Genomic DNA, 18,026 nt, shown 5'->3' on the forward strand with positions numbered 1-18,026 from the left:
CATCCTTAAACATGTTCACAAGTCTCTCTACAAGTTCACCAGTCTGTCTACGTGTCCACCTTTCATGTTTACAAGTATGTCTACATGTTTACCAGTCTGTCTACATGTCTATCTATGTATCAACGAGTCTGTTCACATATTCACTACTCTGTCTACGTATTTAGCAGTCATTCCATATGTGCACCAGTCTGTCCGTTTGTCCACTAGTCTGTCTACATGTTCACCAGTATGTCTACATGTCCAACAGTCTGTCTACATGTCCATTAGTCATTTCACATGTTCACCAGTATGCCTACGTTTCCACAAGTCTGTATACCAGTCTCTCTATGTGTCCGCTAGTCCGTCTACATTTCCACCAGTCTGTATGGGTGTCAACTAGTCTGTCTAAATGTTCAATAGTTTGAGTATAAATTCACCAGTCTATATCACGCTGAGGAGGAAAAGTGGGATCCTGCTAATCGATCTAGTTGTTCCCACCGGAAAAATTGGCATAGGGGAAGGGGTGGCTATAGGACACTGGTATATGACACCAATTAAAAACATAAATTATCATATTAAATGATGATTTGATCGTTTTCGTAGCAAAATATTTAGCTGCATCCATCTGTGTTACACAGTTGCGTTTCGTATGTTGATTCTAGGCTTGAAATATTTTGGATTAAAATATTAAGTATAGGAATATTGGAGATTGGCTATTGTTTAAAATAATAATATAACAATAATCAAGGGGTTCTATATTGGATCCAAAGAGCATTTAGTTCTTATAAAACAACAAATAACTTGCTCCATATGAATGAATGTGTAAGGAATTGAAAAAAAACGGATTTGATAATTAAAGTTAGTTTTTTTGCATCGGAACTAAACACATTCATTTAAAAACCAGTTGTTGGCATGACACGGGTTATGTTCTTCTCATATATGTTATGATGGTATGATACTGAACCCCTAACGGGATCTTTCACGATCCTTTTCACGATTTCATAAAAACGGTACGCGATCTTTCACGATTCAAAATTTTTGTTTATTTGTAAATATTTCATATTTTGCACAATTTCTGATTGTGCTTACACAAAATAACTGTAAGAACCATTTGAATTATTAAAATGGAATGACATGTTTCAAAGAAAAGTTGTTCAGTCATTCGAATTATGAAAAAAATCTTGTTTGTTTACATATTTAATGTCATTGAAATATTGAGCAGCAATCTACCTTTAGTAGTTTTGTTAAAATTGTTTACTTTAAATTTTGATGTTTTTCAGGTACTGATCATAATGTTTAACCATTTTGACACACAGTTTTATTTTTTTGCAAGTTTGTTCGTATAATTCATTAAATTACATTAGTAATTGACCTTGCATATGTTTTCTCGATACGATTTCCTTCGCGATCCTATACCAGAGCTATCACGATCCAATCGCAATACTTGACCACCGTTAGGTATTCTTTCACGATCTTTTATTTTGATATACCGAATAACACCCGTGAAAGAGTGCCACTGAGGAGGTCGCTAACTTGAAACAAGCACGTATATTATTCAGACGGAGTGAATATAATTCCTGTTTTGTTTTATCTGACAGTTTGTAATATTGTAACTATTTTACGAACTCAAATGCCTTTATTTAAATCTCTTTAAGTAGATACAACATAAAAGATAACATCAGAGTAAATTTAAAATTAAGTTAGATAAAACTGTGACTCGATCATATCAGTAACAGCGACAACATTAGTACAGGTACAAGTCAAACAACGATAATAAAACGTATCAAAGATATAGTATTTTGTTCTTTACTTTACAAAATTAAAATTTGCAAATGTTTAAACTCTCTTTTTTCTCATGTTGTCAGGTAACAAATATTGAATTAATTATCATACTATTAAATATTGCTTTCCTTCCACAGACAATTCACAAACTACAACATTGCCAAGTACGGAGATTTGTACTCAACTATCAGCTTCATCTCTTGGTACAACGACAACAACTACTGCAACTGCTTTGTCTACGTCAGAAGCAACACCATGTCCATCTTCGTGCACTACAACTTACACATGTCATTGTCAAACAACATCCGGCACTCCAACCACTAGTAACACAGTAACAGATTTGAAAATAGATAAGAGTACGCTATCATCGTATAAAAGAAGACACCAAAGCGCATCGGATCCTTGAAAATCGTCGTTTTACATCGGATGTGTTGGTATTACGGTCCTTGTCCTGTCTGCTGCTTTCATTGGGATTTTAGATTGTTTACCTAGAGCCTAAATTTTCTGTAAGACGTATCAGCGCAGTTTAAAATCTACTATTGCAAACATGAGTTTCTAAATTTAAAATTAATGGCATAATAATCTGTAATGGAGGTCACATTTTTCCTATTTATGATTTCTTATAATATCATTTACATGCACATATTTTACGGAAAAACTTTCGGAAAATTTATAAAATTTAAAAACATTGACTGTTCATGTCAAATAATTTTTAAGTATTATTCGTGCTTTAAATATTTCTGTTACATTTAAACAAAAATTATACACCTAATATATATACATATGTAACTGCACATATGATACATAATAACAGTATACATAGAAAATTTCTGCTGATATAAGTCATGTATCACACAGCTAGGATTAAGACATCGTCTTTTTTAGCTTCCCTATTTCAAGTTTTTCAAACGTCCAGTTCATCATTGTACATGTATGATATGATTTAAAATTCTGCTATATCAAACACAACATTACAGAACCACTTTATACATTTCGTGTGCCTGAAGCTCTTTGCTGAGTAACCTTCATCAGGAACGCTCAAACCTAAAGGATTGAAAGCAGGGGCTGCGTAAATACACAGAAACGTTCGGAGCTAATTGACCAAAACAGGACGTAAACCGAATAACCAAATCATCTAGTGCCAACATTTATTGAGGGAGTTGGAACTTCAGTTTCTTGATGATTTCTTTTAAAAGCAGAACTAATAAATAATAAGTATGGAGAAAATTGAATAATGTGAACCATACAAAATGTATGTTTATGTATTGTTGCTACTAAATTTCTGCATATTTAATGTATGCCCCCGTTCTACCAAAATGTAGTTATATGTTACAGGCCTTCCACAGAAATCTAATCCGGATTTTATTCTTTACGATGTTAGATATTGTGCTGATTTTCAGTTAAGGATGTTCGCCGATGCTCTGTTTGAAAATAACAAGCTGTTTAAAAGATTGTCATAAAATGATAGCATATAAATAACGAAACTGAAAAAAAAGGAAAATTAACGGTCTTTGTCCTTGATTTTGAGATAAAAGCCATTGGAAATTTGGCGGGAAATAATTATCTCTAGGTTTTTCATAAACTTACCATTTGCATCGTTCAAAAAGTATGAATACTACTGATTTTATTTCATTTTCAAAAATAGCTTTTTTTCTGACTGTTAGTGACTTTTATAAAAAAATAAATTATTTGATGTTGGATGTGTGGATAAGGATGTTTTGTTAAAAAAAAATCCTCCAATAGATTTCTACAATATTTATCATTTTGCAAGATTAGGGTGTCCTCAGCAAAATATGAAAGTATTATGACCACTTTCTTGGTAAATAAGGGAGATAACCCACCATGAGTTATCCCCCCTAATGATGATTTCCTCAATTTCCCAATAAAACACTAATTTCATGTTATTGTTTTTATTTTTTACAGTTAAAACATTTTTTTTCTACATAATTATAAAAAATACATTTGTTTCATATAATAATAATTGGATGTGTGCTTTACTTTCAGTTATAATCTGTGAACGGGGTAAAAATAACACATTTTGATGAAAATTGGCACTTCTGTAGGAGCCAATTATGCAAATTAGGTCACCCTGTACAAAAAACCACCCAATAGATTTTTTTTTAAATACAAGCATTTTGAAGGTCTATACCTAAGCATTGTTTAACCATAATATGAACATACATTTCTTACCTCATTTATTGTCTGTACTGTATACTGATAATTGAAGTAAAGTGACAAAATTTGGAAAATTGACTTAAAATACCATTTATTAGATAAACTGTCATAAATTAGTAATTAAAATTGATGAAAAATGTATGGTGAAAGGGAGTTTGTTCTATCAGTCATTCTAAATAAACAAACCTTATCATGGACCTGCCAAAAAAAAAGAAGATGCCCTTTGGGTATCAGTCTGTCCGTAAGTCAATCTGTTCAGATCAGGTTCTGGTTGTAACATTTTTGTCTTTTTATGTAGGCTATTGATATATATGGTATAAGGGTAGCTCAGCTCCAAAGGATGTGTTACTACCATGATAAGTGACTTTTGACCTTGAACTTTTACCTCAAGGTCAATTTAATGATTCTTTTTTTTCTAGAACTGTAAGTTTTGTCTTTTGATGTAGGCTTAACTGCTGCTTTTGATATTTTGTATGAATGTAAATCAATTCATGAAGATATGTCATGCACCATAGTGACCATAGTATTGTTGACCTTGAACAAAGACTTCAAGGTGAAAATGATTTCCATATAAACAAATTTTTGTTTGCAGGTCTTAAAGTGACAAAAACTTTGCACACATGATAATGCTATGACTATCCCACACTTGTAAAATTCAAAGTATTGATAACAGGATGAAGGTATTGGACAGACCCAAAAAGTAACTACACGTTTCAACTTATCACTGTCAGGGTGTTGTATTGGCCAATTACGAATAATGAAGTCATTAATTCTGCCAAGTATTTTCTGAAAGAAAAAATATTCGACCTAAAATGTTACAAGTACCAGCAATTAGGAAGTAGTTTTCAGACAGACCAAAAAGTGATAACATTACAACAGACAACTCATGATTATTGGTTCTTACTTCTATAGATTGAATGTAATAAACAATTAATTTCTCCAAAGGCAACAATGGTTGCCTTTTTTCAAGATACAGAATCAATCCTCCCTATATATTGCTCCTTATTCTAAATAGGGACTATGTTGCGAATACTTAGATGCTTTCCCTTTTGGGGCCCTAACCAAACGCTGAAAAGATACAGTGCAAATGAAGCATCTGATTTACACTAATCAGAGATCAGTAAAGGGCCCAGGATATGTTAACTGGTTCTTAGTAAGTTAGTTAGAAGTATAAACTGAACAAACACAGGTTTGGGACAAAGAACCACAGTTTAATATTTTCTTTGCATATCAATAAAGCAATACATGTAAACATAATTACAAACAAAGCAAATTCCAGTTGAAAATCTGTGGTACTCCTAACACAAAGTACATAATAACTGTGAGTTCTAATAATAAAAAAATAACATGCACTCATATGGACCTGATTAGCCATAATCTCAATTCTGAATACCATGTTATGTTCATAAAATGGTTGTGCCAATACAATCTGGTAACCTATAGATGTAATACCACCATTGATTTTCCTAAACAGTCCTTGTTTAATTTGCACTTTTCAAAGAATTGTACAGAATTTTTTTTTTTCAAATAAAATATACTTTCTTTGAAACATTTTGTGTGTTAATGTGCCTGTTCTAACTCAGGAGCCTGTAATTCAGTGGTTGACGTTTGTTTATGTGTTACATGTACATAGGCCTTTTTATAGCTGACTTTGTGGTATGGGATTTGCTCATTGTTGAAAGCAGTACAGTGACATATAGTTGTTAATTTTATGTGTCATTTTGTTCTCTTGTGGAAAGTTGTGTTATTAGCAATAATACCACATCTTTTTTTTCCATATTTAGCATGAGTAAGGTCCAGCACTAGTACTATAGAAAAAGATGAAACTGTACATTATACATTGCATGTAAGAAACTAACCATCACTGGATATTAACCAATAAAATTTTCCTACGCAACTGGATGTAACTTTCTATGATTTGGTGGTACATGTGTATTACATCAATAACAAGTTATTCCTCAGTACATGTAAAATATTTAGTAAAACATGTGACTGTTTTGGCATTAAAGCCATGCTCTAACAAAATAGATTTGAGGCCATTTTCACTGTCTCTGTTAAATGCTAACTGTAGATGTTTCAGACAAAGTCCACTGTGTGCTAATCTTCTAGCTGTTAGCTTATTGATGTGCGAGTCCCTTATCAAGGGAATGTAAGAATCTGTTAGCAAAGCTGAATTGAATGGAAAAACATCCTTTTCTGAATATTCAAAGTGCGCAAGAAGTTGAAATAGACTTGTGACATCAGCACATGCATTGTGAGCATCATATTCTACACCAAGTAATTTTGTGACCAATGTTTGTTGTTTATGATTTCCTATGTCTTTAGTTTTTAATTTCCTTCTTGTCAATTTTATTGTATCAATGCACTCATAAATATGTAACATGAATTCTGAAAGAAGACTGTGCTGACGTAGTTTGTTCATCAATATGGGAATGTCAAACGAAGCAATGTTGTGACCGAAAAGAATTGGTTTCTTCTTTTTGCGGATAAACTCAATAAATTCCAGGAGTACAATCTGAATATCTCTGCTTTTAACTGGTTTACCATGATGGTACATCTGATCACAAGAAAAATCAAAAGTCAATCCTGTTATTTCTGATGATTTGGGTGAAATAACCTCCCTAGGTGATACATACTCATTAAAAACAGAGGTTCCATCAAATGCAGCCAGCTGAGTTATATCAGACTTCCTTGATAATCCTGGAACAAAAATAAACAAATATTGCATTAATAATTAAAAGTGTATCTATCCCGAAATGTGAGATGACTTGTTCCATATATCAAGTTTGGTTAAATTCTGCTTTAAATACTGTTTTTGTCATGTTAATTTTTTTAATTTAAGCGGCAGCAAGTTTTAAATGGTGGACTCTTTTAAAAACTTATGGCTTCTTGAAAAGCGCATCCAAATTTATGGGAGTCAAATTTCTTGATTACAAGAAAAATTGTTTCAATTTCAGCAGGTTCTAATTTTAGCAGTCCACCCTATTTTCACATGAACATTATATTGCGATTTCATTTTCATCTAACTTAATTATATTTGTCAAGTTCCTCATGAATAAAGCTAAATTTAAATCAAAGCCTATAGTGTATGCTGTTAAACTGTAATCCATGTCAATCTTAAGGGACTTAACTCCCAACAAACATCAGTAATATATCACTTTATTCCAAGATAATCATTGAAGCATTCCCAATACAATGGAGGTTTACTTCGCTTTATGTTATGTCACTTTCATCTATTTCACTGAATTACAATTACATTGTAAGCTTATTTCACTTACTAACAATAGCAATGTAAGTTTTAAGGTCATGGTAACTTTATTCCAAGCATCAATATTTGATTAAAGAATCACTAATAAAGTCATGAAAGTAGGCAAATCATGTATCTTGTGTGCCATTATTTTAGCCTGATATCTGTGATTCAATTTGTTTGTTTACACTTACCTGTTGTTTCTAAATCAAAAACTACTACTGATTCTTCTCCTCCAAACTTCATCTTCGATGGAATAGTTTCTGTGTCAATATGTTCTTGCACTTCTATTTCTCCTCCATAGGTGTCTCCCTCTTTTACTGATTCTCGCTGATTATCTTTCAATTTCTTGGACTAGAAACAATATAAAAAAATTTAAGAACAATAATGGAAGAAGTGATTCAGATCTATGCAAATGCACAGTGGGATCTTTAGAATAATTGCTATTTTATGTTGAAACATTTAATGTCTCCTTCCAATCAAAATTCAGAGCCAGAGAATTCTCCATCGGTGGGTTTTCAACTAAAATGTGAATAAACTTTAAGACTTGTGGCTAAGTTTGATCAAATTTGGCCCAGTAGTTTCAGAGGAGAAGATTTTTGTAGAAGATTACAAAAATTTACAAAAAATTGGTAAAAAAACGACTATAAAGGTCAATAACTCCTTAAGGGGTCAACTGACCATTTTGGTCATGCTAACTTTTTTGTAGATCATACTTTGCTGAATATTATGATGTTTACAGTTTATCTCTATCTATAATAATATTCAAAATAATAACCAAAAACTGCAAAATTTTCTTAAAATTACCAATTTAGTGGCAGCAACCCAACAACAGGTTCTCCAATTCATCTGAAAAATTCAGGGCAGATAGATGTTGACCTGATAAACAATGTGCCCACACCAGATTTGCTCTAGATGCTTTGGTTTCAGAGATATAAGCCAAAATCTACATTTTACCCCTATGTTCTATTATTAGTAATGGCGGCCATCTTGGTTGGTTGGCAGGGTCACCAGACACATTTTTTTAACAAGATACCACAATGATGATTGTGACAAAGTTTGGTTAAATTTGACCCAGTAGTTTCAGAGGAGAAGATTTTTGTAAAATTAACAGACGACAACAGACGAATGACGCAAAGTGAAAAGAAAGGCTCACTAGGCCCTTCAGACCAGTCAAGCTAAAAAAGGCCTACCTTTATTGTGAGTCTTTTTCTTTTGAAATTAGTAGTTGACTGTGTTTTCCTTATCTGTTTACGCCTTCGATCCTTTCGAATTCCATGAAGTATGGTCAAATGTCCAGGAGAGAGTAGAGACTTCTTATTCACCTGAAAAGAATGAAGACATTTGCATGTAATGTATTTTGAATGATTCATTTACTTTAAAGATATAAAATTTAGAATGTAGAGAAAAAAGTACAGATCTGAAGAAAAAAAAATATCTCAAAAAAAATATAATTATAGAATAAATACACATCAATTCACCAATGTATACATGTAGTGTGTGAGTTAATTATCAGTGTTGTTTGGTCATGAGTTAAATATTTTTCTCTATTGGAATTTTTGTATTAGTTACTCTTTTTATAACACTGGCAAATGGCATTTTTTCTTCTGAAAATAAGGTAGAAAATGTAAGGAACTATATCTTTCACAATTTGTTTTGATCCAACATCATGACAAAACCTACAGTTGTATGGTGTCAGGGGAGTGAAATAACAACATTTATACACAGAATTATACGACTTTTCAAACTTTCTTTTTCTCTTTTTACTTTCTCTCCTCTTTTTACCATTATGAAAGCTAGTATTATATTCTTTAAACTGTTTGCTTTATATGCATGTCCATTATATTATACTATTATTGTAATTTTATATTGTATTATGGAGATGACTTCATAAGTATGATTTACTTGTGTCTAATCCATTTTGCTTTAATTAAGCAAATAAAATAATTTTAAACTAAGCATACATAATAAAGCCCCTAAATACATTTACCTTGCTTAACCAACCATAGCCTTCATTCTTTTGCATCACAGCTGAAGACACCCTAGCTTTTAATGATTTAGATAAAACCTGAAAAAATCCCATAAATAAATGTTCAACATACAAACAAAATAGTTTATGCTCCACAAAAGTAAAACACATAAATATGTCTCTCTGTTGCAGCTAGTCCTGGAAAATGACAGTTAATGGATCGTGACTGTGGGGCATATGAATATAATGGTAAAGGAACTAAGATGAGCTTGAATTCAGAGCTATGACAGTCTTCAACATCAATGACATTGACATGATTTTACAAAAAAAATATTCATGTTTTCCATTTTTAATGACAAAGTTAAACATTAAACACCCCAGATTGCATTGAAATCACAGTTACCACACATTATTGGAATACCAGAGAGTGTGTCACTGACAATTTGTATGTGTCTTAAAAAAAGTTCTGTTTAAAACTGGAATTGTTTTACTTTGAAATTTTAAATTACAACATTGAAGATAAGGAAAATTTGTGCAAACAAAGACTTCTATTTCATTTTTTAAACAGTTGCAGAGATTTTGACCATAATCAAAAGAAATTCTTAAGTAATGTAAGGCATACCTGTTTTTTGGGGCAAAACTAGCAACACTGTTGTTGAAACTTTCGTTTGACTGTGTTGACCCTAGATTTAACAGCCTATCTGCTCTTTCAATATAACTTTGTGCCAACTTGTCCAGCTCTTCCCTCAGCTTGTCTCCAGACATGGCTTTCCCATTTGGTAAATGTTTGAATCTGTAATATTTATAAACAAACAGAAAATGAGATTGCACTGCCACTGTTTTTTTACTACACTAATAGCAGAATTCTAAAAATGTTATTCAGTCTAATGATCTTTTTTGTTCTGAACACATCTAACTGTAGTAAATATTAATATGACATGTGATCAAATGTGAAAAATTAAATCCTTATCATTAAAGTTTATTTTCAATCCACACTGTACTTTTAGAAGAAAGAAGTTTTGAAAGTTATCAGATGGGCCAAGACAAAGATGGATACCGGTACATGATTAATACATAATGATGACAATAGTTCACACAGCCCTATAATTGTTTTAATTATACATATACTTTACTGAACTCTAGGAAATAAGAACTTGTAAAAAAATTATTGCAGCATAGAAACATTAAATGATCACTTCATCAGGCCAGGGATCAATGTCATGGTATAAATTACCTAAATTTAGTTGGATCTTTAACATATGTACACCAAGTTGGACTGCACTGTTCATGGTGTCCAAAAATATGTGGCACTATAGTGGCGAGTTCTGTCTTCATTGATTGTTTACTATTTTGGTGTTTTATAGAAATAGTATACATAAAACACCTCACTATGTAGGGAATGACTTTTGCTGATTTTAACTGTTTGTAGTTTTTTGACAGACCATTATAATAGACGTTTGGACAGATTTTTCTTCACATGTGTTTTGTCATCTTTTTTAATAATTGAATGAGGCAGTCTTGATTGGGTTGTAGCATCATTATCCGCATGTAAAGTCCCAACCGTATATCCATCCTCAGCAAGCCTTTGGATCATTGAACATGCCATGTCTGGCTCCATACCTTTGCTTGATCCTGCAATACAAAATAAAAATAAAGTGAGTGTGTCCAATAATTTGTAATACTGTGAACAACTGTTGACAAATTAGAGGTACATTATACACATGATATACATTATCATTATTGACTTTTATTGAGGTGTACTCAAGGGCTATACACAGACATGGTCACTGGTGTCTTCTGTGGCCAAAGTCTAAAATGAGCCAATGTCTTGTCAGGAAAATATAGTCCTTAGCATACCTCAGAATGAGTCATTTACAGACATATTAAATGATAAGGATTTGTTTACTTAATTTTGTTTACTTTTATTATTTCATTAAAAAATAAATAAATTTTCTGTTTTTCGAATATGCTCCCTACTTTTTCCAAGGTCAAGCAAAAAAATCAATGAGCGTTCATGTGATTATATTGGCAAACTTTCTATGAATTTATGATTACTTGGACACCCCCATGAGTGGCCTTTATTACAGTAAACATTAACATGGGGAACAGGAAAGTAATTAATATGTAACTGTTAACATCCCTATACCATATGTACACCTTTAATTACATGTCCTTTTAGTCAACACTTACAACAGGTCAAAGGTGTTGAATTTTTATACGAACAACTATCTAAATTCACGATTATACATCTTTTAAATCAAATAACACTATCAATTCTTCTTAAAAGGGTTAAAAAGACATTTTTTAAAGTTGTCAACTCTTTCCACTACAAGGAAAAATTCAGAAGGGGGAGGGAAACTATATGACAACTTGTTCTTTTTAAAGGTGTCAATTCGTCCCTTTACATACTTCATCCCATAATCTTAAGTTACATTTTTTCTCTTAAAAAAATATGACAGATGACTTTCTCAGTGTGTTTAACCATGTTTGTTTACATTTCAGAAATACCAAACTATTTGAAATCTTGTCTTTGGCTTTGCTCATTGTTGAAGGCCGTAAGGTGACCTATAGTTGTTAATGTTTGTGTCATTTTTGTCTTTTGTGGATAGTTGTCTCATTGGCAATCATACCACATCTTCTTTTTTTATATTTGATAAGAACAGTGTAACATTCCCATATACTGTTATTAAAATGTGAGCAAAACTCATTAAAAACAGGAATGTGTCCTCAGTACACGAATGCCCCACTCGCACTATCATTTTCCATGTTCAGTGGACCGTGAAATTGGGGTAAAAACTCTAATTTGGCATTAAAATAAGAAAGATCATATAATATTATAGGGAACATGTGTACAAAGTTTGAAGTCGATTGGACTTCAACTTCATCAAAAACTACCTTGACCAAAAACTTTAACCTGGAGCAGGACAGACGGACGCACGGACGAACGGACGCACAGACCAGAAAACATAATGCCCCTCTACTATCGTAGGTGGGGCATAAAAATTAAATTGTGTCCATATTTTACGGATGCCCCACATGCACTATATGTTATGTATTTTCAGTTGATCATGAAATTCGGGTGGAGTATAATAAAAAATAGCAAAGGCCATATACATATATTGAAGTTGAACAATCCACCCCTTATTTTCAATGAGTTAATCATTATTCTATACCTGTCCAGTTAACATTACACTCATGTGGTGGCTTTGGTTCATTTTTTCCTATGTGATATTGGCAAATACTACAATTTCTGGTTCTGACGTCTAATTCTACAACTTTCCCAGTATTAATTCCAATTAGACTTGCATGACCTGAAATAGTATGTAGGAAAGGGAGACTCAATATTATTTCATTTCATTTTTAGCTAACATATTAACGAAAAAGAAGATCTCAAATTGAAAATCTTTGGTGGTTTAATAGAGCATGATACCCTGTTTTTTTAAAAGAATAAATTAAAGTTCAATTTTGTGACAATAACTTCTCAATGTAATTTCATAAATCCATAAAAAACAAGAATGTGTCCAAAGTACACGGATGCCCCACTTGCACTATCCTTTTCCATGTTCCATGTTCCATGGACCATGAAATTGGGTAATAATCTAATTTGGCATTAAAATTAGAAAGATCATACTATAGGGAACATATGTACTAAGTTTCAAGTTGATTGGACTTCAGCTTCATCAAAAACTACCTTGACCAAAAACTTTAACCTGAAACTCCCATTTTCATTTTCTATGTTCAGTGGACCATGAAATTGGACTCAAAAGTCTAATTTGGCTTTAAAATTAGAAAGATCATATCATAAGCAACAAGTGTACTAAGTTTCAAGTTGATTGGACTTCAGCTTCATCAAAAACTACCTTGACCAAAAACTTTAACCTGAACGGACGCACAGACGGACGAACGAACAGAGCCACAGACCAGAAAACATTATGCCCCTCTACTATTGTAGGTGGGGCATAAAAAGGAGTTTATCTTAATAGATAAATCCCAGCCACCAAAGCTTAAGTGTTATAATAAATGCTCAAAACTGAAAGATCCCCCTTTTTAAAACTTAAAATATGAAATTAATAAATCAACTGCTTCGCCAATCACAGCTGGATACCACCATAAAGGTTCAACCCTGTTAATACGACAAAAAGGAACATGATATTTGTACTTGATCATGTGACACAGGTCTGAATTTGGATTGTAATCAAATATTTGACACATACATATAATAGGTTTCTGACAGAGAATAACAGAGAATAACTGTAATCAAATGCTCTTCAACTTTGTACTTGTTTGGCTTTATAAATATTTTGATATGAGCGTCACTGATGAGTCTTATGTAGACGAAACACGCGTCTGGCGTACAAAATTATAATCCTGGTACCTTTGATAACTATTTACACCACTGGGTCGATGCCACTGCTGGTGGACGTTTCGTCCCCGAGGGTATCACCAGCCCAGTAGTCAACACTTCGGTGTTGACATGAATATCAATAATGTGGTCATTTTTATAAATTTCCTGGTTCCAAAACTTTAAATTTTTGAAAAAACTAAGGATTTTCTTATTCCAGGCATAGATTACCTTAGCCGTATTTGGCACAACTTTTTGGAATTTTGGATCCTCAATGCTCTTCAACTTTGTACTTGTTTGGCTTTATAAATATTTTGATATGAGCGTCACTGATGAGTCTTATGTAGACGAAACGCGCGTCTGGCGTACAAAATTATAATCCTGGTACCTTTGATAACTAATTAGAATTGGGTAATGATTTGAATTTATATTAATTTTTTTGCTATGGTGCAATACACCATCTGCAGGGGCGTATGCAGCCATTTTTAAAAGGGGGTCCCAACCCAGAGTAAAAAGGGGGTGGGGGTAGGGGGAGGGGGGGGTGGTTCCATCTACATGTATATGCTCCCATTCATATTCATTCATCGGCCAAAAAAAAGAAGGTCCAACTCCTGGACCACCCCTCCCTTGATCCACCTATGATGCTGTTGCAAATTTAACTCCCTCCATTTTTTATTGGCAAAAAAAAAAACTATTTGAAGAAATTTTCTTTTTAGTTTTTAAAATCTTAAATCATAGATTTCTATTCAATTAAAGTAAAGATATTGTCTGGAAACCAAATGTCTTTGGACTTCGCTAGCTGATTACAACGACAGGGTCAAGGTGATACCAATATACAACCGCAATATAAAAAAAAAACTAAAAATGAAATGCAGCTCAAGTCAATGGATATAAACAATTCACAAAATTTTCATGCGAATAATGTTCAAGTGTTTTTGAGTTATTGTCCGACATGGCAATGATGGACGGAGGGACAGACCGACAGACAACTGTATTAACGGGCATATAAAAAAAAAAAACTCTTCATTATAATCTTATAGTATAAATATCCAGGTTCACATGGATCTTGAACACAGAGGTTTTTTTGAGCAGGTCCAAAAGGCTAAAACCCTAATGTATACGAGATCAATAAAAAAAAAGCCCATCTACACTTCATATCACAACAACTGATAATATAATTTACCTGTGTGACTATTGTAAGACCAACCAGAACCTCTCTTCTGCCATCCAGCATCGAAGCTTCCCTCTAACTCACTGCACTCTGAGCATTCCAGCTCCTCTCTCTGTGCTTCTTTACATGATGCTTCTGCTGCTTCAATGATAACTGGGGCTAGTTTTTTACGTAATGTAGAGGCATCTACTGGAGGAATGTTGCATCCTGTCAGGAAGTTGTTCACGTGGCTGGGTCCCATACCTGCATTAATCATGGCTGAAAAATGAAAGATTTAAATATTATTTAGTTTCCTAAAAAAAACCATTTACAATATTTGGCTCATACCTGCCAACTTTTCAAATGCACATGGGGGTTTTACATGAAAGATGGTTCTTATAGTCCTACAAAACCTTCAAAGGGGCCTTCAAATATATTCTAATGTGTTTTTTAGGCTTCTTCATGCTTTAACAAGCTAATACCCATTGTTAAATTCATTGTTTTCTTTAAAATAGTGGACAAAATTGCTCTTACTAAATTTCCGCTTGGGAGGCTCCATGGGGGAAATCCTCCACAAATAGTGACAGATGGTGGGTCTTTTGTTATGTCCACTATTCAAATTGTAAATGTTTACCCTTCCTTAATTGAAGGACAATATAAGAAATACGGTGCAGTCCAGTGTATCCACTGACCTATCTAAGACTTATGTCTTCACTTCATTCAACTGATAAAACCTTTTACAAAGTAAATAATAAATTGCAGTGAGAACATTTTATATTTCTGACAATGTACATGTATTTTTTATCTTGCAATTTACACTGGTTATACATATTTGAGTTCATCATTAGTTGTTTAATACCAACAGATTGCCTCTGATTGTTTAAAAGAAATCAAGATAATTGAAACATGAACTACAGATCTAGTCAGAGGGGACCCCAAAAATTGAAAATGAACAGTTCTAAAGAAATTCATGTATCCATATTTAAGTTACTGATTGCTCAACTTGGAAATATGTACAAATAAAGCAACACAGGGTGTTGATAGTTCATGAGTTGTGGTATAATTGCAATTGGGCCCCTGAAAAAAATTGTATGAAAAGTGTTTATATTGATTATTTTTATATTTCCCCATGATCATAGTTAAGTAGTTGTCTCTTGAAAACAATCACCATTTGCATTCCTTTTCTATATAATTACCTAAACAAACTTTGTAGTTGATATCAAAGCCTTTGCCGTTGCTCTTCTTCCCCGTTGGTACCAGACTGATGTGTTGACAAGCACTGCATGCTTGGACACGAGATATATAAAAAAAACTAGCCATCCCATAAATCACCTCATCTTTTATATCAGATAATCGGAGCCATGAACTGCATTTCTCACAGTTCATGGACCTAGCCAGCACATCTAGCTCAACAACCCGTCTTCCGTGGAACCAAGGTTTGGAGGATCCCAGTTCAACATTTTCCCCAACTTCCAAATCAGTTGCATTTATACTTATAGGTCCTTCTACAAAAACAGCGCCGTAATCATGGTCTTCACCTCGTAATGTTTCCTTACTATTCATTTTTCTCATACGGTCCGCCTTTTTACTTCTTCCTGTACTAGCCATCTTTCCACGAACACGTTGAGAATACTTGTCGTCTGCCATGTTTGTTGTTTACCGCCGGAGTTTGACAGACGCGGTTCCGGTTCTATATTTACCATGACAATCACGTGACAATTCAAAACATCACGTGACGTAATGTCCTGCTCTACCTCAGATGTTTACTTTGTGTCTTTTTTGTTTTTGTTAGGGTTTTGTGTTTTTTATCGATCTTATGAGTTCAAACCTTTTCAATTTATTTTATAGTTTGTTGTTATACTGTTACACCACTGTCCAAAGGTAGTGGGAGAGTTTGGCGCCAGAAAACTTGTTTAAACCCACCACATTCTGTATTTGCCTGTCCCAAGTCAGGGGCCTGTAATTAAGTGGTTGTCGTTTGTTGCTGTATGTCATATTTGTTTTTCGATTATTGTTTTGTACATAAATCAGGCCCTTATTTTTGTCGTTTCATTGTGTTACATTTGTCAGTTCGTGGCTTTTTTTTAACTATGCAGTATGGGATTTACTCATTGTCGTAAGTCGTACAGTGAACCATAGTTGTTACATTGTAGCTTCTATATCATTTGGTTTCTGGTCGATAGTCGACTCATTGGCAATCATACCTCATTTTCCTATAGTTATAATGGCCATTATGTATTGCCGAATACGTTTTTCAAAATCGTAAATACTTTTTTTGCGCAAAATTTATTAAAACACTAGGTTTTCTTTGATGATTGATAAATAAAAAGCTAATTACTTTAATTGTCACTTTCATCACTGTATAATGATGATTTGAATCCATCTCTATGTATATGGCTTTTAATTTTTCTATTTTACAAAAGATTGAAGTTTACCTTTTTTGTTGATTGCAGAATCAAATTTTGTTCTTCTCTAATAAGTAAAGGATAATCTAATCATGCTAATGTTCAATAGTGTTTACAGCCTATATGTTTGGTTTCGTTAGTTATTGATGTGTTTGTCTTTTTAGAATATTGTCGTTTATCAATCGCCACAATTTAGTCCAATGTGACATACAATATTATGATCTTGGTGTTCGAGACTAATTATTGATTTTCTTTACAATATAATTTTTTTCTATGTGTACCAAGAACCAAAAAGATGATAGATGAAACCAATTCGATAATATGATGCACACATTTAGCTTTGATAAGTTATGCCTATTGTTAGTAGAAACTTTGTACTTTCGAAAAAGTTTAAGGGACAGTTGGTTTTCAGAAAATTACTGTATCTTGGCTATTTTATGTCACCACAGAAGTTCTGTTCACTAGAATGGTTATACAATCTGATTCAAATGTCTCTTTTCGTATCTACTAAACAAGAAATTAACTTTATATTGTGACAACCATGTTTAAAAAATCATTTACATTTACGCCTTTTATAACCTCTTGTACGTGATACACACTTAATACGAACATAATTTAATGATACAATATGCATAACTTCTATTTTGTTTTACAAGCAGATATAATACAAATTTTAATGTCTAAAAAATGGATACTTCGTAAACATTAAAGAATTTTATTACAAAACATTGCTTTCTCACGCAAAGGACGTTTATTTGATAACAAATTTTGTGTGTATTTTAAAGAAGTTTTCAATTAAATAATATAGAACTAAATGTTTTTGGTGAGCTCAAAGCGTTTTTCTAGATTACTATTCACGAGGATCACTTGAATCCAACAATTTGAAAACCAATAATTTACAAACGCTTGAATACGTGAAGAGTTATATGAAAAATATTTTAAAACAAAAGTATCTTCAGATATTTATAAGTCATAGA

The 18,026-nt window shown here is 32.9% G+C and overlaps 1 protein-coding gene across 1 annotated transcript; it reads right to left on the minus strand.

Moving 5' to 3' along the window:
- Positions 1 to 5,126: 5,126 nt before the first annotated feature.
- LOC139515052 (uncharacterized) lies at positions 5,127 to 10,487 on the minus strand. Its single transcript, XM_071304613.1, has 6 exons — positions 10,387 to 10,487; positions 9,798 to 9,945; positions 9,174 to 9,251; positions 8,377 to 8,508; positions 7,378 to 7,537; positions 5,127 to 6,636 (listed from the first exon to the last, which is right to left on the minus strand). The coding sequence occupies exons 1-6, from the start codon at positions 10,485 to 10,487 to the stop codon at positions 5,888 to 5,890; spliced, it is 1,368 nt and encodes a 455-aa protein (XP_071160714.1). The 3' UTR covers positions 5,127 to 5,887.
- Between the last annotated feature and the right edge of the window lie 7,539 nt (positions 10,488 to 18,026).

This window comes from Mytilus edulis, chromosome 3, assembly GCF_963676685.1.
Source record: "Mytilus edulis chromosome 3, xbMytEdul2.2, whole genome shotgun sequence".
Taxonomy (NCBI): domain Eukaryota; kingdom Metazoa; phylum Mollusca; class Bivalvia; order Mytilida; family Mytilidae; genus Mytilus; species Mytilus edulis.